We start from the raw sequence: 22,610 nt of genomic DNA, 5'->3' as shown, positions 1-22,610 counted from the left end.
TTAACAATCACACCATCGAAACAACAAGCCTTTGTAGTATAGTGTAAACCGAAACCAGTTTATAATTCATAATTCCAATTAAATAAACATTGGTTTTACAAAACCGAAATCTCAAAAGACGACAGAATTTAATGCGGAAACGTAAAACTGCATAATAATAAACTTAAACTTAATCCAATTTCTTGAGCATTCACCGTCCCCAGAACTGCTCAGATTTTTCCTCCTCAATTTCTTCTTCAAGCTTATCTGAGAAGGGTTGTAAGGGAGGTGAGTATTTGGGAATACTCAGCAAGTGGGGAATATCGAGCACAATAAAACAACATGCATAAATTTCGAAACACATGGCTTGCATACATACTTCGTAAACATGCATAACATTTATCAGCCACTGTGATTTATCTAATTTTATATGGTTTACTGACGTCAGTCCCTAATTTTTACTCCTCCTAGGGGGCGAGGCCGTATAGCGGTTATATCCCCCACTGCGTAAGGGTACGTCATGTTTGGGATTCCCACCCATATACAGTCGACTCCTCATAGTGTTTAAAACCGAATGACAACAACACAAGAAGGAGTAGGAAAAGAATTGTACTCAACCGAAGTTTTTATCCAAAAGCCGAAAAGTCACATATGCATAAACCGAAATTTTAAGATTTTAAAACATCCCACTTACAGTATTTTAATTTCTAAAAACGTGGATGATTGGCTTCGGGAATTGGATCGCTTCTCGTTTTTCTCGGACTGCGCTTAGGCTTCGATTTCTTGGACGACTTTGAGACGATTTTCGGGCAGAATTTCGACTAAGGTGGCTGCTAGAATTTTCGAGAGTTTCAGCAAGGGGATTTTCAAAATTGTAGGTGCAAGAATGCCTAGGTTTGATGGTGTATTTATAGGTGAGGGAAAAGGGTCTAAATTTGGTACTCAAATCCTACCAAAAATCATGCCAAATCTCACAAATTTGACTCCAATCTCTCTTGCCAATTTCGAAAATTCATCTACCTAATTTGTGAGATTTCTTGATCTCATGGCCCTTGATTTGGCTTGAAAATACGGTCGCTAGATCCAACGGTTTTGGTGCAAGGTTTTGATGATTTCCTTCCAATTAACCCAACATCTAACCATCACAAAAATCTTAGCATTTAATCTAGGATAATTTCGAAATTTCTTGAAATATTTATGCCTTAATTCCTTTAAACTTGTATGGTATTCCAATCTCACAAATTCTCTTCCCAAATTTCGAAAATACTCATGCCTTGGTGTAGATATTATTATCTTTATACCAAAGATTTCCCAATAATATTTTTCCCATAACATATCTCATTTAATATAATAATAAAAATCTTATGCTATATTTCCTTAAAAATATTAATTACATAGTGCAATATGTTCTCACATCCCTCCCTCTTTATGAGAAGTTTCGTCCTTGAAACTTGAGTTGGCTTGTTCACCAAATAGATAGGAATATTCTTTTCGCATCTCCTCTCCGACTTCCCAAGTTGCTTCTCGCTCCGTGTGGTTGGACCACTGTACCTTGACGTAGGGAATGATACGTCGTCTAAGAACTTGTTCCTTGGTGTCCACAATTCTAATAGGGACTTCTTCGTATTTCAATTCTTCTCCCAAGTTCCCTTCGACCAAGAGCAGTTCTACCTCTAATACGTGACTCGGGTCTGGAATGTACTTAGTTGGGACACATAGAACACGTTGTGGATCCTTGACATGTTTGGTGGCAGTGCCAGCCTACATGCTAGCATGCCCACATTTTCCAAGATTTCGAATGGTCCAACATAACGAGGGTTCAGTTTCTCGGATTTACTGAATCGGACAAGTCCTCTCATAGGCGAGACTTTTACATAAGCTTTCTCACCCACATTGAACTCTACAGGCCTTCTTTTAAGATCTGCCCAGCTCTTCTGTCGGTCTTGAGCTGCCTTGAGCTTTCTCGGACAATTTTAACCTTGTCCACTGTCATCTGTACTAGCTCGGGTCCCACCACGGCTTTCTCTCCCACTTCATCCCAGTAAAGTGGTGACCAACATTTCCTTCCATAAAGGGCTTCGTATGGAGCCATTTCGATGCTGCTGTGATAGCTGTGATAGCTGTTGTTGTATGCAAACTCAATTAAGGGTTGATGAGTGCTCCAGTTGTTACTGAATTCAAGAGTGCACGCTCGCATCATATCTTCTAAGGTCTGTATGGTTCTCTCCGTCTGCCCATCGGTTTGGGATGATAGGCCGTACTTAGGGTCATTTTCGTTCCCATGGCCTCTTGGAAGCTCTTCCAAAAGCGCGAGACGAACCTCGGGTCTCTATCAGATAGGATGTTCACTGGCACTCATGCAGTCTCACAATGTTGTCCATGTCCAGTGAAGCCAATTTGTCGAGATTGTAATTCATGCGGACGGGTAAGAAGTGTGCGGTCTTCATGAGTCTGTCCACGATCACCCATATACCGTCGTGGCTCTGCCTAGTACTTTGGCAATCCTACCACAAAGTCCATGAAAATATGCTCCCACTTCCACTCGGAGATTTCCAGAGGTTGCAGTAATCCTCCAGGTCGCTGGTGTTCTTCTTTGACCTGCTGGCATACCTGACATCTGGAGACGAATTTAGCTACATCTCTTTTCATGACATTCCACCATAAACTATTTTTGAGGTCCATGTACATTTTCGTACTGCCTCGATGGACTGAGAATTTCGACTTGTGTGCCTCTGTCATTATCTCTTGGCGAAGGTTATCGCTGTCGGGCACTCACAGTCTTCCTTTCATCCTTAAGATTCCCTTGTCATCAATTTGATGATCCAGAGACTTCCCTTCTCTGACCTGCTCCTTAAGTTTGGTCAGTACCGGGTCTCGATCTTGGTTTAACTTGACGGTCTCCTATAGACATGGCTGGGCCGAGAGGGAAGCTAGAGTTATCTTGCATGGGCCCTTCCGACTTAGCGCATCAGCCACTTTGTTTGCTTTACCCGGATGGTAGCTTATGGTCAAGTCATGATCCTTCAGAAGTTCGATCCATCGGCTTTGCCTCATATTAAGTTCCTTCTGGGTGAACAGGTACTTGAGGCTCTGATGGTCTGTGAAGATTTCACATTTACCACCATATAGGTAGTGCCTCCAAATCTTTAAGGCGAAGACAACCGCTGCTAGTTCCAAATCATGAGTAGGATAGTTCTGCTCATACGGTCTCAATTGCTTTGATGCGTAGGCGATCAATCTTCTTTCCTCCATGAGTACGCATCCTAGACCTTCCTTAGAGGCGTCACTGTAGATAGTGAAATCTTTATTTTCTGCGGGCAGGATCAACACTGGCGTGGATGCGAGTTTCTCTTTCAATGTCTAGAAACTCTTCTCACAATCCTCATTCTAGATGAATTTAGAATTCTTCTGTGTGAGCTTTGTCAGTGGCACGGCTATCGAGGAGAACCCTTCGACAAACATCCTGGTAGTAACCTGCCAATCCAAGAAAGCTTCTGATATCAGTGGCGTTCTTCGGTTTTGGCCACTCTGTAATTGCCTCTACTTTCCTTGGATCTACTGACACTCCTGCTCTCGAGATTACGTGTCCTAGAAATTACACACTCCTTAGCGAGAATACACACTTGTTGAACTTAGCATAGAGCTTATTCTCTCTTAAGATCTGCAAAGCAAGGTGAAGGTGCTCTTCATGGCTCGTCTCGTCAGGAGAATAGACGAGGATATCATCGATGAATACCACTATGAACTGATCCAAGAATGGCTTGAATACTCTGTTCATCATATCCATGAATGTTGTCGGTGTGTTGGTCAGACCAAAAGGCATCACTGTGAATTCATAATGTCCATATCTGGTTGGAATGGCTGTTTTGGGGATATCTTCAGCCTTGACCTTTAATTGATGATAACATGTCCTCATATCCAGTTTAGAAAAACGGAGGCTCCTTTAAGCTGATCAAACAGATCGTCTATCCGAGGCAAAGGGTACATGTTCTTGATTGTGATCTTGTTTAGTTCTCTATAGTCGATGCACAATCTCATACTCCCGTTTTTTTCTTCACGAAGAGTACTGGAGCTCCCCACGGGGACACACTCGGTCGAATTTGCCTTTTATCTAGCAATTCTTGGAGTTGTTCTTTTAGCTCATTGAGTTCGGCTGGTGCCATTCTATAAGGTGCCTTAGAGATTGGTGCAGCTCCGGGAATCAGATTGATCTCGAACTCCACTTCGCGGTTTGGGACCGTCCCTGAGAGTTATTCTGGAAAAACATCTGGGAACTTTCCTTGCTATAGGGATGTCTTCCAGTTTCAGCTCGACTTCCTCTTTTATTTCACTGACCATTGCTAGGTAAATGTCTTCTCCGGATTTCATGGCTCTCCAAGCTTGAGATGCGGAGAGCAGCGACTTCCGTTCCTTGGATTTACCTTGAAACATGACTTCTTCCTGATCTGGGGTTCGGAGTTTGACTCTCTTTCCCTTACAATCTACTATCGCACTGTTTCTGGCTAACCAATCCATCCCTAAGATGATGTCTAAGTCGACCATGATCAACTGTATCAAGTCGGCACTAAAAGTCTGATCATTAATACTGATTTTACAATCTTTGTAAATTTCATGAGTTTCAATGGCCCTACTTGTAGATGTGGCTATACGAAAGGGCTCATTTAGTTTATCGGGCTTACAGCCTAACTTCTTAACAAATCTCTTAGATATAAAGGAATGGGTAGCACCACAGTCAAATAATGCATAAGCATGCACTTGCTGAATAAGTATGGTACCTGACACGACTTCATTGGCGTCGTCTGCCTCCTCCTGAGTCACGGAAAAGACCCTGGCATTAGGTTTGTCCTACTTTGATTTACTAGAGCCTGCTCATGCGTTTGGCCCAGTTCCTCTGTTCGGGCCTGCTGGTTGAACGGCGGCGGTAGGACACTCTGCAATTATGTGCCCTGATTTTTCACACCCAAAGCATACACCGCTGGCCCTTCGGCATTCTCCTGCGTGCTTGAAGCCACATGTTGGGCAAGGCTTGAGTCCTTGACAGCTACTGGCGGGGGATTGCCCTGTGGGAGGTCCACCTGGCTGATTGGGCCTCTTGAACATTAGTTTTCCCTGAGAAGGATGGCTGCTAGGGGGTCGCTTCTTCCTGTTTTCCCCTTCTCTTCGAAGAATGTCAGCTTCGGCTCAGATAGCCACGCCCATCAGGTCTGAAAAGTTGGCAGGTTGGTAGACTGCTAGAGCTGATTGGATTCTGCTGTTCAACCCCTTCTTAAAGTGGTGCAATTTCAGAACTTCATCCGCCATGATTGCTGGAGCATATGATCCAAGGGCATTGAACTGGGAGGTGTACTCCACGACTGACATGTCTGGAGCTTGACTAAAATTTTCAAAATCACTCAGTTTCTGCAGTCTGACCTCGGCTGGATAATACTGTTTCAGGAATGCTTCTCTAAAATGATGTCATGTGATTTGTCCTGCAGCTGTCATGGCTGGCGAGATTGCTTCCCACCGCTTGCATGCTTTATCCTCTAGGAAAGGCACTATCACGTCCACTTTCAGTGCATCCGGGACTTCCAACAGCCGCAGCTGAGTCTCCACGCTTTTCAGCCAGCTCTGGCTAATTTCGGGGTCGGCATCCCCACTGAAGGTTGGACACCTGTTCTTGCGGAGTTATTCATAATGGAACTTGACTCCGTGATGTGGTGGAGGTGGTGGTGGTTGATTGGTGTTCGGGTTCACTAACCCTTGCAGTGTTGTCGCCACGATCGTGGCTATAGCCATCAGGTCTGCTTGGTTAAGACTTAACCCAGGTGGTGGTCCATTATCGCCTTCGTTGGCATTGTTGTTGATAGCATAACGGGGGTTGCGGTTTTGTCTTTGTGGTCTACCGGCCATTTCCTACAATTCAAACGCTTCTAAGAATTTGATGTGTATAACGACAAGATTGAGTAAATAAGTTATGCTGGAACAACTGAGATGAGTAAATAAATATAACTTTATTAAATTTGAATATCGAGGAACAACTGAATGGAAATAAATTGTACTGAATGAAAACAAATCGTACTGAATAACATAGCAACAATGATAAAATAACTCCTAATAATAAAGAGAGATCACTAAGGAACCCTAGTCATCTCTCTCTCCGTCGCCAATTGCTGCTATAGGCTCATCTATCTCTATCGGCTTCTCCTCTTCCGGTTCTTCCTCTGGCTCTTCCTCTTGAAGTATCTCCACCATATTGGTGAGTTGTGCGTTCTCTTCCGTGAGCTGAGCCACATGTGCCTTAAGTCCATGTATCTCTGCCTCAGCCACGTCCATCTCGTCATTCCAATGCTGCTGATACTGCAGATGGTACTGTTTCTTCTGCTTGAGTTGGTCCTTTAGAGCTTCCACCTGTTGGGTCAGACGTTGGTTTACAAACGCGAGGCTGTTCATGGCCTCACACGAATTTTCCAGTCTCCTCTTATCCTTGGCATTCTGCTGTTTCTCTTCCTCCAGTTCCTTGCGAAAACGCTCCATATCCTCTTGTAACTTGCGATGTTGATACTTGCCCAGTTCTATGACGTCTCTTAGGTCCATGTTATCACCTCTAACTAGCTCACCCTGATAGATAGACTGGTTAAGGCGGACGCGAATCTCCTCTTTCTCAGCGGCTAAAGTCTCGACCTCACTCCTCCTCTCACTCAATCTGGCTCTAAGTCGCTGAATCTGACAGGACTGATAGTGAAGGGCAAGCTCCTTCAAACGAATTGCAGCTTGGGCACGGGTGTGGGGTCGCATGGAAATAGATGGAGCCATTTCCTGAAATCAAAAATGGAAATGCTCAGAATCGGAAAGAGACAACATATAACAAGGGACAATATACAATATATATGAAATTTTCGAAAATTACATAAATATGTTTTTCTTTCCAAAAATGGAAAGTTTGGAATTAGACATATGGGTTCGAGGCATATGTCGAGAGGATTCTAGAACAATCGACGGAATCGAATTCGGAATTTCCTACGAGAAGTTATAGGGTCTACGAATATTTCCTAAAACGGCAAAAACGACGTTTCGGAGGCCTAAACGGAGGAATTTCACGATTTTAGCCGTTTTTCTTTCCACTTTTTGGACCGTTTTAGAGGGGATAGCATCGGCATTTCTCGAAAATCTCACAGAATTTTTTTTTCTTTTGTAAAAATTTTCTCATTTTCCCCAACCGGATTATGAACCTGGCGGCTTTGATACCACTTAAATGTCACACACCGAGACTCGGGATTGACACCGACATTGTTTAACAATCACACAATCGAAACAACAAGCCTTTGTAGTATACTGTAAACCGAAACCAGATTATAATTCATAATTCCAATGAAATAAACATTGTCTTTACAAAACCGAAATCTCAAAAGACGACAGAGTTTAATGCGAAAACGTAAAACTGCATAATAATACACTTAAACTTAATCTAATTTCTTGAGCATTCACCATCCCCAGAACTGCTCAGATTCTTCCTCCTCAATTTCTTCTTCAAGCTTATCTGAGAAGGGTTGTAAGGGAGGTGAGTATTTGAGAATACTCAGCAAGTGGGGAATATCGAGCACAATAAAACAACATGCATAAATTTCGAAACACATGGCTTGCATACATACTTCGTAAACATGCATAACATTTATCAGCCACTGTGATTTATCTAATTTTATATGGTTTACTGACGTCAGTCCCTAATTTTTACTTTTCCAAGGGGGCGAGGCCGTATAGCGGTTATATCCCCCACCGCGTAAGGGTACGTCATGGTTGGGATTCCCACCCATATACAGTCGACTCCTCACAGTGTTTAAAACCGAATGACAACAACACAAGAAGGAGTAGGAAAAAATTTTACTCGACCGAAGTTTTTATCCAAAAACCGAAAAGTCACATATGCATAAACCGAAATTTTAAGATTTTAAAACAGCCCATTTACAGTATTTTAATTGCTAAAAACGTGGATGATTGGCTTCGAGAATTGGATCGCTTCTCGTTTTTCTCGGACTGCGCTTAGGCTTCGATTTCTTGGACGACTTTGAGACGATTTTCGGGCAGAGTTTCGACTAAGGTGGCTGCTAGAATTTTCGAGAGTTTCAGCAAGGGGATTTTCAAAATTGTAGGTGCAAGAATGCCTAGGTTTGATGGTGTATTTATAGGTGAGGGAAAAGGGTCTAAATTTGGTACTCAAATCCTACCAAAAATCATGCCAAATCTCACAAATTTGACTCCAATCTCTCTTGCCAATTTCGAAAATTCATCTACCTAATTTGTGAGATTTCTTGATCTCATGGCCCTTGATTTGGCTTGAAAATATGGTGGCTAGATCCAACGGTTTTGGTGCAAGGTTTTGATGATTTCCTTCCAATTTTTTTTTTTTTGACAGCTGAAATCTTGTAATTTATTAAGAAGAAGATAGGTCCGCAATTACAAGTTTAATCAACCACAAAGGAAAAGATCCATGCTCCCAAACAAAATGAGAGGAGGATGAAAAAGCAAAAGCAGCAACCGAGTGAGCCACCCGGTTAGCCGATCTCCTGACATGAAAAAGATGAGGGCTCTCGAGTGCCTCCATAAGTATGCAAATATCCGCCGCAATAGAACCCACATAACTAAGATCCTCTTCTGGCCTTGTGACTGCTTGCACTGCAAGAAGAGAGTCCGAGGTGATTTGATGAATCTGAATGTTGTGCTGCCTAGCGACTTTCAAGCCAACCTGGATGGCAAGAAGCTCGGCCATTGTAACAGATTGGGCCTTTTCAATCAATTCTCCGAAAGCCAAAATCGGTTGTCCCTCATGATCACGAATAACTCCACCGATTGCGCAACTAGGATATCCCTCTTTATAAGCTGCATCCACATCCAACCGGAATTGGTGAACTAACGGGGCAGACCAAGTGTTTTGAGAGCTGATCAAAGTTGACTTTGTGCCGCTCATAAGTGAATCACGTGCCGCACGAAATTCCTGGAGCAGATTTTCACACCAATCGGCATCCAATTCTCGAGCCTTGCCATTACATTCATGAAGATAGCGAAGCCTCTCATTCCAAGTGGCCCAAGTACGCATGATAAACAGTTCGAACTCAGGTTTACTCAGCTTCTCCTTCATCCCCAGAAATATATCAAACACGTCTAAGTGGCGAAGCTGCTTAAGAGACGACCAAATCCAGCTTCTTTTCCAACAAGATTTCACGGCCGGGCAAGAAAATAGGGCATGACTGGTAGTATCCAAGTTAAATTGACACAACGGACACCTTCCAGTAACCGGAACATGATGTGTAAGTAGGTTTTGTTCCGTTGGGATAATATTATTAAGCGATCTCCACCAGAATATTCTCACTTTTGGAGGAATCGATAATGACCACAGGAACTTCCACCAGCCCTTTTGGAGAGGGGCCGAGCACGAGGGTGGCTGTTCATAGAGGCCCTGGGCCGCCTTATACCCATCTCGTACCGTATATATACCTTTCTGGTCATATTTCCAAAATCTCGTATCCTTTCTACTTGTCAGAGTGATGGGAATGGAAGTGATTTTCTGAGCAATAAGTGGAGAGAAATTCTTTTGGATCAGAGGCATGTTCCATCTACCATCCACCATGAGAGACTTTACTTTAGAAAATGAGGCATAGTCTGGAATCGGTGCTAGGCAGGTTCTAGGACCCGGAAGCCAAATATCCTCAAACGTATTAATACGAGCCCCATCTCCCACCTTCCAACACAAACCTTCAGCAATTAAAGGCCTGCTCCACATCAACGCTCTCCAGATGGAAGAAGGGTTGCTGCCCAAATCGGCTTCCATAATATCCTGATGGCGAAAATACCGGCCTTTCAAGACTCTGGCCACCAAAGATTCAGGTTCCGAGATAATGCGCCAAATCTGTTTAGCTAGTAAGGCCTGATTGAAAGTCTCCAGCTGTCTGAACCCCAAACCACCCATGCATTTCGGCTTACACAAGGCTGCCCACGATTTCCAGTGCATTCTCTTTTTCCCTGCGTCTATTCCCCACCAAAAATTAGAGCATTCACGCTCTATTTCTTCACACACCGATTTGGGAATACGGAAACAGGACATAGCAAAAGTGAGGATGGACTGGAGCACCGATTTGATCAATGTTTCCTTACCCCCTGCCGAAAAAGTTTTGTTTCCCCATCCTTGAATTCTCTTCGCTACTCTCTCCACCAGGTATCTGAATTGCAGTTTCTTACTTCGTACAGAGACGGCCGGGAGGCCCAAATACACTGAATGGGCGTGAACCACTGGGATAGCTAACACAGACTTAATATTCTCAGCCAGTTGCTCATTTGTATTCGGGCTGAAGGAGAGGGAGGATTTTTCGAAATTAATAAGCTGTCCTGAAGCCTTCGCATATGATAACAGACAATTATGCACCGCCAAACAGTTTGCCATTGTAGCTCTGAAGAACAAGAGACTGTCATCAGCAAAGAACAGATGAGTAATAGATGGGCAGGAAGCTAGCTGAACCCCAGAAATCAGACGTTGGTGTTCAAGTGAGACGAGAGCAGATGATAATCCGTGAGCGCATAAGACAAATAAGTAGGGAGAAAGAGGGTCTCCCTGTCTCAGTCCTCTACTCGGAACGACGTTCCCAACCAGATCACCATTCAGCGAGAAGGAGTACCTAACTGTTCTGACACATCGCATAACCTTCTCCACCCAACATCGTGAGAATCCAAGTTTGATCATAATGTCTTCAAGAAAAGACCACTCAACTCTGTCATAAGCCTTACTCATATCAAGTTTTAATGCAGCATACCCTTTTTGTCCCTGTTTTCTGCTTCTAATCCAGTGTAGAGTTTCAAAACTCAGTATAATATTGTCAGAGATCAGTCTGCCTGGGATAAAAGCACTCTGAAACTCATTCACAGTATGTTTGAGAATGGGGCGCAATCTATTCGTGAGAGCGCGAGCAACAATTTTATAGCAGACGTTGCACAAACTAATAGGCCGATAGTCCTTCATAGTCATTGGAGACACTACCTTAGGTATCAAAGTGACAGTAGTGGCATTCCAGTCCTCAAGAGGGGCCCCTCCATTCAAAATATTTAAACACTCCATCTTGACCTCCTCCCCAATCACTTCCCAGAACTTCTGAAAAAAGAACACCGACATACCATCCGGCCCTGGCGCTTTATCTGGATGCATATCAAACAGAGCCTTCCTAACTTCGTCTCCCGTAAAAGGGGCACAAAGAACAGAGTTTAATCGATCATCAATCATAGGGCAAACTTGATTCAATATCTGTAGTCTGTCATCCTCCGAAGGGTTACTAGAGGAGTACAAGTCGGACAAATAATTTTGAACGATCTCCGCCATACTCCTAGTGTCAGTGCACCAATCCCCGTGAGAAGAGACAAGCCCTCTTATATGGTTCTTAGCTCGACGCGCTGACGCACATGCGTGGAAATATTTGGAGTTTCTGTCACCATGTGCAAGCCAATTCACCCGACTGCGCTGCTTCCAGTATAACTCTTCCTTAGTTGCTAGCATCTCCACCTCTCGTTCCAACTGCCCAATTTGATTCCCAGCTAATGCCCATTGGTCATGGGTCCGTAGAGCATTCAGCTGCCTGCGTTTGTTTCTGATCTGTAATGGTAACTTTCGAAACATGTCCCCTGCCCAAGTCCTGAGGAGCTCCAAACACTTGGCCAACCTATTTGGGAGTGACAAGGAAGTATTCTGCTTATTCCATCCCCTCTTAATAACATCGGAACAGTCTGCTTCTGTAGCCCAATGTGGTTCGAATCTCATACAGGCAGAGGTCCGAACTTGCAAGTGTTGCGGTCCTCCTAGCTCAATAAATATTGGTCGGTGATCTGAGTGATAAAAATCCAGATTATGCACCCTCGCAGCAGGGTATAGAATTCTCCACTCAAAAGTAGCCACATATCTGTCAATCCTTTCAAAGATAACATTGGGCGAAGCACGACGGTTGACCCAAGTAAAGAATTCTCCCTCAGCATGAAGATCTTGGAGGTTGGAAGCATCGAGCACATCACGGAATGCCCTAGTTTGCCCCAGGGGACGTGGGTTACCCCCAAGCTTTTCTGAGTCAAAACAAATTTCATTAAAGTCACCTCCCACAATCCACGGTAACATGCTCAAGTCATGCATGCAACTCAGACGACGCAGGAGCGTCCAAGAGATATGTCTATTATTCGCCTCTGGGTGGCCGTAAAAGCCTGTAAATCTCCATCTCTTGTCCCCATGCTGCACTATACTGTCAATATGCCCAGAATAATAGGAGAATACTGTGACATTCAAAGGCTCCTTCCACAACATAATCAATCCACCACTTCTGCCCTCACAATTAACTACAAATAATCCAGAGAAACCCAGAGCCACTTTCCAACGCTTACAATTAAAGTCCCTTAATTTTGTTTCACAAAGAAATATGAGGGACGGGTTCTTTTCAGCGATAAGCCGCTGCAATTCCCGGAATGCCCGTTGGTTCCCAAGCCCCCGTGCATTCCACACCAAGCAACTCATTGGATTTGGTGGGACTGCAACGCAGTCACCGCCGGAGTTTGTAAATTTGTTGTTCCAGAAATCATCGATTTTCGTGCTCGTTTTGAACCCTCAACTGAATCTACTTGTGTATGCATGGCACGTTTTCCTTTGTCCTTGTGGGGAGAACTCTCAGTATTATCGGTGCTGAATATTGATTTGTCTCTAGCCAATCGTTTCCACTGTTTCCTGTGAGGTTCTGTCCTGGTAAGAGTATCCACTTCTTGAGTCACAGAGATTTTCTTATCAGTACATAACTCCATCACCCTGCTCTCAGGATGCAATTCGTGCAGAAGATTCTCATGTTGCAAGACAATAGTGTCTAACACTAAGTTATCATCCGTCACACTTTTGTCCCAGGATGAATCGGTACCAACATGTTTCACATCGGATCCAGGCCTAATGATAATATCTTCTGATCCTTCCTCTTGAGAATCCCCGGTAGGTGAGCCACTACTGTAAGTAGTATTGGGATTTGAGGTGTTTATTTTCTTATCCCCAGAAACAGATGATGCTTTAAGCCAATTACCATATTTAAGAGTAGGACCAACTTTCTCCTGAGCATCACAGTCTCTTTGAACGTGGCCAAGCTTACCACATTTAAAGCAAAAGTTGGGTAGCTTTTCATAAACAATAATGATACAAATATCATCAGACCCCTTCAGCGATTTGATCCAAAGACATTGTTTCAAAGGATGATTTATATTTAAGGATACACGAATACGAGCATACCTGCCTGAACATTTACCCTCTTCTCCTTCATCCACCTCCAAGACCCTTCCAATTCTCGAGCCAAGATTTCTAATGATAGCGGAGTGCATAAACGCTAATGGCACATTGTGACACTGTACCCACATAGGAATTTCATCGAATACCAAGTCTGATGTTTTTTGAAGACCCTCTGGAGCTTTAAAAATTGCCATATCCTTAAAGAAATGCCAAGGTCCATCTAAAAGCGCATGTCTACGATCAATTCCAGACGCAAAATCTAGTAGGAAAGTGTTTTCCCCAATTACCTCAATCTGCACGGATTTCTTCGATTGTAAAATACGGGGCATATGAACACGGAAAGTCTCTCGATTCACGGCTCTAGATGAGAACACCTTACAAACCAAGCACAAATCCAAACGATGTTTACCGTAAGCAGCCAAATCCGAAGGGATAGAGATTGACTCCCCAGAATCGTATGAAGAGATCTTGAGTGAGAGAACTCTTCGAGCGATTTCTTCAGAATCCATAACTACGAAACTCCTTGGAAGATATCCCAAGAAACAAACCTATCCCAAGATAGGAATTACCTCACATCGAAACCCTAACAGAGAAACGAGAGAGAAAGCTTGGTGTTTTTCTTAATATTTTTAAAATTTATCTTGAGAGTAATGATTTCCTTCCAATTAACCCAACATCTAACCATCACAAAAATCTTGGCATTTAATCTAGGATAATTTCGAAATTTCTTGAAATATTTATGCCTTAATTCCTTTAAACTTGTATGGTATTCCAATCTCACAAATTCTCTTCCCAAATTTCGAAAATACTCATGCCTTGGTGTAGATATTATTATCTTGATACCAAAGATTTCCCAATAATTATTTTCCCATAACATATCTCATTTAATACAATAATAAAAATCTTATGCTATATTTCCTTACAAATATTAATTAGATAGTGCAATATTTTCGGTTCTCACAAAAACAATGAGAAAACTTTTCTGAAATTGGACGGAATTTTTGGTACTCTAAAATTGTAGCTTTTGAAGATGACTTTTGGTTTTATTTTGGTGTGATTCCACTCATCCATTTGGGACTATCAAATAGTACGCTTATGAAATGCAAGGTGTATACTGGACGGTGGAGATCAGATTTGGACGTAGAAAACAATGAGCAAAATTTTCTAAAATTAGACAGAATTTTTGATACTCAAAAATTGTAACTTTTGGAGAGGATTTTTTGTGTTATTTTGATGTGATTTCACTCATTCCTTTGTCATTATTTATAGGCCAATATATTCAGCTGAAAGGTCTGTCATTTACAGGCGCCATTAACCAGTACTCTTTAAACTCCATAATATGACTTTAATGTGGTCCCCTTCAATTTTCGAAAATGTCGCTTGAATTGGTTCTGAAATTGCCAAAAGAATGTGGTCAACACCACCATTAAAATGATGATAAATGAATAAAATTATGATTGTTTGCACCATGTATCCATTTCTAATTCTTGGCTTGGTGTATGGTGTACACATTTTTTATACAAAGTTTACCGTGAATGCATGTAAATAATCTCATGAAATAATTCCTCATCAATTCCAAAATTGAAATCAACTTTCACTTTGTCCTTTGGTAGAGTAAAATTTCGGGTCTTAACATTTATGACAAGAATTAATTGGAAGTTCTTCATTCAAATCATCCCACAACATATGATTTTCCCGTGACAAATTCTTCTTGGAAAGTTTTCTAGGGAATTTTCTTCAACTTGAAACCCTTGGCGCATTTGGTTGATCCGACTGATGTGGGTGGTGGGATTTATTTTGCATCGACAAGCCCTATTCAATGGCCTGAATTAAATATTGTTTGACGGACTCCTAAAGCCATGCACCACATTAATCACCAGTCATTTACTCCACTCAATAGAATACAATATACATAAATAATAAATGCAAGAACATCCATGTAAATTTATATTTATATGTATATTTATATAGATTTATATTTAGATTATATTTATATGTTCTTGAATTAATGAAGAAAAACAAACTAAACGATACAAAAGGATATTATTTGATTATTTAATTTATAAGAGAAAAACATTTGTCTATTTAGATTAGATTATATTTATATTTATATATTCTTGAATTAACTAAAATCCATTAATTAATTAATGAAGGAAAAGATTTAAAAGAAAAATTATGATATAGTTTAATTATTTAATTTATTGGAGAGAAGGACGTCAATATAAATTCACAATTCAAACTCATATATAGATTATTTAATTTAATGAAGAAAATGACATTAATTTATATTTATATGTTTATTTTATATAGATATTATTTAATTTATGAAAAGAATGGCATTAATTTATACTTATATGTATATTTATATAGATTTAGATATGATTTAGATTAATATTTATATATTCATGAATTAATTAAATTCTATTAAATATAAAGAAAAGCAAGCTAAAGACTTAGACAATTCGCAAGTCTCAAACGTTGGTTCTTCTATATAAGTAATGTATTTAATTTAATGAAGAAAATGACATTAGTTTATATTTATATGTATATTTGTTAGGTTAAATGTGTATGAGTTAGAATAATATTGGTATGAGTGACCTCTTGGACTGTTTCGTGCGCCAAGCTGCTGACGTTACGCTGCTTGATCTCATTGGCTAGGTGGGCCGTAAAAGAGTGACACCAGAATTTAATGGGTAATATTGTCCCTAATGAAGACAAGGTCGACTGTAAGGAAATGGTAAGACTGATCTCAAAAAAATATGAGAGAACATCAGCAAATAGACACGTACCTCCCCGAACTCATAAGCCTAACAGCCTGACTCATTAGCACGCAAGTAGGTGCACTTTGCACAGCCACAATATTAAGAAAATCAAGTTGCGTCTTGTCTAATAACTATAGTTTTTCGTCTAGTCATAAGCATTTGATCTTAAAAATTAGTTTCAGAGGGATGTCATGAGTTCAAGTCTCTCAAAAAGCATATTCCTATACTTCATGGAGGGAGAATATTGTGTTAAGCGTGCATTAGTGAGAGTAGTATTGGGATGAGTGATCTGCTGAAAAGTTCTTGTGCGTCAAGTTACTGACGTTGCGTCACTTGATCTGCTTGGATAGGTAGGTCGTAAAAAAGTGACTCAATATCTTAATGAGTAATACTGTCTCTGTTGGGGATATGACTATCGGCATGAAACTCAACTTCAAATTTTCATGGAATACTGTCTCTGTTGGGGATATGACTATCGGCATGAATCAAAATTTTCATGACTACGTAAAGGTCTAAACTCTTTCTCCCACATTATACACAACTCTCCAACCATTGTTTGAATTTGTCTATCGTTAGACATGTTGTACCTGCAAGAAAGTTAGTAGAAATAATATATTTCACACCCAATTCTAGATAGTCACTCCAAACAAAAATCATTCAAACTCTTTTTTTTTGTTCTCACCACAAATACATCACAAGTCAATCCAAAGAAGAACTACCGCACTCAAGTATTTTTCAATTAAATTTGAGAACTCTCAATTAACGGTACGTTTAGGTTTTGTAACTTGTGTGCATCAAACTTACAAGTTAAAACTTCACGATACTTGAAAATTGACTCACTTGGACGACACGGAAACGAAAGACTTTGAAGATTCGAATTTGACTCAACACTAAAAGCAAGAATTTTCGATGCTAAGATGCAAGCAAGAAAATTTGGCACAATCTTATACACTTTTTGTACTGATCGATCTCTTTCCTTACTTTTTAATCGATTCCCTTCTTTTATATTTTCGACCTCCCTTTGCTTTTCTGATCGAAAAAAAAAAATTGTTCTCACAAATTGATCAACCACAACAAAGAAAATTGTGCGACAACAAACAATGTAAGAACGACACAAGAAATTCGAAAATCGCGAGATTTACAAACACAAGAATATTAGAATACAAGACTCCTAAGAGAATTCTTGCGACACAAGGAAACAAAGAACACAAACAATAGACGAAGAAAAACTGATAAATAAAACAAAATAACTTACTTGTTTCAAAACCTCGCTCTTGATTATCAAATGATACAATCAGAGCAAGTCATAGCTCTGATACCAAATTATGTGAGTCTAGTTATGCATGAAAGGTAAACACGAACTAGACACAGTTGCGTCCTCAATTCAATGAACAACAAGAATTTTCGTAACTCTTGATCTTTAACTTTGAAACAAGCAATGTGATATTTACCCCTAAACGGCGTGGTTTAGGAACAAATAACACAAACAAGAACAATTTATCTCAAATGAACCTTCTAAAATTCGTCTTTGACAATTTTCGTGAAGAACAATTCACAAATGTTCCATATTATTCAGTTCTAATAATGTTTACAATTTTTTTCTATAAATAAGAAAGACAATATTAATGTAAATCTCGCAAGTTAGGGTTTCCTTTCTAAAATCTGTGTCGCAGCGCGTGGATGGGCATTGAAATCGCTCCGGTTCGCCCATTTCTGTTCGGATGGGTTTGACCAGCATAAGGTGCACGGGTGCGCGGGTCTGGCGCCTTCTTCTCGGTGCCCGAAACTCTTATTCCGAGCGCGCAGCTGCTTGTTCGTGTTGCGCGGATGCGTACCAGCTGATGTTCTCCTATGTGGGGACCCAAACCTAATTTTTTTTCTTAATCATTATTACGATCATTTAATTAATCTGGGTCTAATTTTATTTTTTCAAAAAAAATACAGATGCAGAAACATAATAGAATCGATCTAATATAAATATTAACATAAAGTACAAGTCATGTACAACATATGGTTATTGCACACTAAAGTTCAGTCACTACATCAAGTACTGAAAATCAATCTACTCTACATCCAGATCTCCAGGCTAATCTTGAATCTCTCATTCTCTTCGTCACCCTGATCATGTCTCACCTGTTGTCATGCACACATACAAACAAGACAACAGCCGGATAACTCCGATGAGAATATAATCTCAGTATAAACAATGTATACATGCAATCATATAAAAAATATAAAATCATGAAACAAATATCAATAGCATGTATCAAATCCAAAATACATGTATCAATATAAAGGTGTAAATAAACTCTGGACTCGTCATCTCAGACTCGACTCATCTCTAATCTAGGGATCCCGATTGAATAAGAACGCAACGTTCTACCACCTACTTTCCCCAGCTAAATGGTGGTACGTTCTTATTCCCAGACTTTGGCTATCTATATCGAATATCTGCAATAGAAGTCGATCTACTCCTAAGCACATCGATATATACCCAAAAGTCCAGTGACTTGGCAGTTCTGCCAAAGACTAAGCAAATCTGCCCAAAATTCTAACTCATGCTTTACTATAAATAAATAGACTAAGCATATCAATATCAGGAATTGCAAACATCAATGCAATAAATAAAATATGTGATTTTTGGGAAACTCGAGTCTAATCTGACTCAAGTCGATCTCCCGGTTAACATTGATTTATACATTTCTTTCAGCCGATCTGCTGAAGTCACAATCTCTAATTCAAAGCCTGTCAAAACCCAATCTGGCAATGACAAAATCGAGGTATCGTATCAATATACAGCTCAAATCAATACTGGATATAATCGGAACTCAATCAAATCTGTTTTAACAGCATAAAATCATAATCTCAATATACCCAGCCGTACAATATCAATTCCCACAACTCATAATCAATAACAATGCAATTCTGATATTAAATCTCAATCAAATCAACTCTGAAATTCATAACAATTTTATACGGTATCCGTTCTTCAATCAGGTTTCAATTCTACGATGTCTAATATATCAGAAACACCATATATGAATCATATCTGATTCCTTCAATATCAAAATTTCAAAACATACAAAAAACGTAATAAAACTTACGTCATGTCAAAGCTCTGTCGATAGAAACTCGGTATCGAAGTCGGATTGAAAATCTAACGGACGGATCTTTCGCAAACTTCAAATTTCTAACATAAAAGGCGTAAGGATATTTCAGCACTTCCTCCGTTTCCTTTCTCTTTTTCCCAATGAAATGAAAGTTTATATATAATATAAAATATATATATATATATATATATATATATATATACATATATATATATATATATATATATATATATACATGCATTGCATGAGAAGGCTAGGTGGCTCACTCAAGCAACACGTCTCGCACATATGCGCGACCTCTCTCGGTGCATATGCGCGAGACCTACTGGTCTCCGCGCTTTGCTTCTCGGCAGCTCGCGCATATGCGCGCACTTCTTCCGCGCATATGCGCGAGGTTCTCTGGAATTGCACTTGGCTTCCCGTATGGCTCGCGCATATGCGCGCACTCACATCGCGCATAAGTGCGAGGTCCTCTGCCCATCTCGCGCATATGCGCGCATCGGTGCTGCGCATATGCGCGAGGTGTTCTGTCCTTGCACATACAATCTCACCTGTAATCTCATTTGGTGTCTCGGAACGATCCTTCATAATCATATCAATTCATCAATCAATAATTGCCGATTAACAGATAAACAAATCCCGAGCATTACATCCTAGGTCACAATTATGAAGTCGGGAAAAAAAAACGAGACAAGTCAAAATTTGAATGTCTGGTGCATAGCAATGGCTTAACAGCACCCTTATCCCATCATCCACCAAATGTGCACGAAGGCCTTTATCCATGTTGAGAATCCATGTCATGAAAGTGATAAATATGAGTACGGTAAATGATAGGTAAAGAGGTACAATTAAAGGACTCTATCAGAACAAAAAGAATCGCAAGACCAAATCTGTGGCAAGGCTTTTGATCTTGAAAAAAAAAATTTGAAAAGGATTTCGAATTCCAGAGAGCAAAGAAAGACATAAAAACCAAGATCAAACATATATAATACACGGGTTCTCTAAAAGTAACCCCACTGATTGAACAAATATGAGCACATGCAGAGTCATTGACTCTCTGTTCCTCCATCTTCATAAAGAAGAAACATGACAAACAAGAAAAATATAAAAAAACCAAACATGTTGCAATACGCATAACCACAATTGCCAGTATGACGATAAAAGTTGAAACTAATCAATCTCATTGTAAATTTACAATAAATATCAAGTCTTCAGCAAAAATCATGGCACATGGTGCTTGTTGGAATGTTGTTTTTGTAAATAGTTTAATTAGTTCCATAGGTAAACTTGCAACTAATCAAACATTAGTGGGAAGTCCACCAATTTAGTTCCATACTCCATGTTTTTTTACTACTTGATCAAAGCAAAGCAAATATCTGCTTGAATCAGGTGCAGTGCCTTGCAAATTATTTGCTTCATAGCCACCAAATCCAGTGATACATAACTGATGATACGAGTTCTCCTGATAGCTGTGTAAAATATGAATCACTGCAATTTTTTCTTGCTTCCCAGTCACCAAGCTTGGTTCCAGTAAAAAACACGTGGTTTGAGTCTTGAGGCATCAACTGACATAAGCTCATAAATAATATGTATTCAACTTCAAGTTTCTTAGTTTCAAGCACTATTCGTCTCACCTAATAATCATAATCATTCGTGACAAGGCCACAATGGAGAGCATCTGCAGAAAATGTATGGTAGCCTTGGAATCTGGCTACCTTATGTGATATCATCGAGAACTTCATAGATCAAACATGCATGCTCATTAGACCTGCCACCAACCAGAAATTCATAATGCTTCCCTCTATCTGAATCCAACTTCTACCAGAGGGCTTCCTTGTTTCAATATCGACCATCTTTTGCCTCACTGTTACAACATCCTGCCACCTCTCATCGGCCGCAAACACATTGGACAACAGCACAAGGTACTTCGGTTTCTTCGAGTGAAGAATCCTCTTATTTTTAAACCCGGATGGCTTTTAACTCGAGCTCGACCAATCGGACATATCAGAAGCAAGCTCGACATTTTTCTAAATCCTACATCCACCAAGAAGGGCACCCCAAACTGTGTTGTTTGGTCTCGTAGGCATAGATTTCACCAGCTCATAAGCTTCATCTAGGAATCTAGCTCGACTCAACAAATCAACCATGCATCCAAAATGCCGAATGCTTGGTTCAATTTTTCAAGTCTCGGTCATTGTTTAAAGTAATGACGCCCCACATCAATATATCCAGAGTGGCTGTAGGCACACAAAACATCCAAGAATGTGATTTTATCAGGTCTAACATCATTATCTTGCGTGTTTTCCATCCATTTAAAGACACTAAGAGCTTCATCACCATAACCCTATTTAGCAAAACCAGTGATGACCTTAGCCGACATGTTATATATTGCTTACGATCGAGATAGATTTGATATCATTTTCCATGATTTCAGAACTAATTGTCTTATTTATTTCGATTTTGCAGTAAATCTAAAGATGAATTTTTATCTTCAAATGTACATGGTGGTGTTCACATTTTTCTGTCGAAATATTCATTTCTAAATGCAATATTAGGATATTGCCGTAGGGATGTAAACTAACTAATCTTTTCAAGTTATTCAGAGCTCGGCTCGACAAAACGTTTGTTCGAGATAGTTCGTTAAGTTTATCTAACCGAGCTCGAGCTAGATTTAGAGTCCGACAATTTTATCGAATCGAGCTCGAGATCAAGGATATTCGACTTGTAAGCTCTCGATCTTGTTCGCGAGATCGACCTCAACTAGTTTGTTAGGCCTTGAATATACAATGATAACTTGTATTGTCTTATATTGAAATTTGAGTATAAAAAAAGCGGCAAAAAGATTATAAAATGATAAATATACCCCTTAAATTTTTATATTATAGTTGTCCTTTTGAGTGAGAATGTTTGACGAGCTCGAATATAATAAACAAGCTATTAACTAGTTGAGCTCGAGTTATTCACAAGCTTGATAATTTTAAAATGAGTCGAACTCAATATTTATGATAAAAACGCTCGAACCGAACTCGAGTCTATATATACTTTAAACTTGTTTACATCAAGTAGTTTCAAATTTCTAGATTCTGTGATATGCTCCGTATATCTCTAAATTTAATTCTGGAACTATCCAATCAAATTTAATGTTTGGATATGTTACAATTGCTTCCCACGATTACGGGCCGACGCCGTACAGGTGTTTTCTGGTTAATGAGATCCTACCCATGTGGGCATTGCCCCCATGAGAGGATGGATGGCTAAGATCTTGCCAAACATACAATTTCAAAAAAAAATTGTGGGTCCTACATATGCATGGACAAATCTTGACCATTCATCCTATCATGGGGGCAATGCCCACATAGGTAGGATGAAATAAACCGTGTTTTCTTCTGGCCTCCATGTGGGCCCCCACATGCTTACGTGTCGATAGTTGGAGAGGCACCTAAACTCTCGCCTCACTACCCGGTCACATACGCGCTCAAATGACACAATTGTCCTCGC

General features: G+C 40.2%; 1 protein-coding gene across 1 annotated transcript; it reads right to left on the bottom strand.

Annotated features, from left to right (window-relative positions):
- Window positions 1-4,155: 4,155 nt before the first annotated feature.
- LOC140805596 (uncharacterized) lies at window positions 4,156-5,079 on the bottom strand. The gene is made up of 2 exons (XM_073161858.1): window positions 4,855-5,079; window positions 4,156-4,788 (listed from the first exon to the last, which is right to left on the bottom strand). The coding sequence occupies exons 1-2, from the start codon at window positions 5,077-5,079 to the stop codon at window positions 4,156-4,158; spliced, it is 858 nt and encodes a 285-aa protein (XP_073017959.1).
- Between the last annotated feature and the right edge of the window lie 17,531 nt (window positions 5,080-22,610).

This window comes from Primulina eburnea, chromosome 11 (assembly GCF_022965805.1).
Source record: "Primulina eburnea isolate SZY01 chromosome 11, ASM2296580v1, whole genome shotgun sequence".
In the NCBI taxonomy this organism is placed as follows: domain Eukaryota; kingdom Viridiplantae; phylum Streptophyta; class Magnoliopsida; order Lamiales; family Gesneriaceae; genus Primulina; species Primulina eburnea.
The sequence above is the reverse complement of the archived record's forward strand: the minus strand, read 5'-3'. Positions and strand labels throughout refer to the sequence as shown.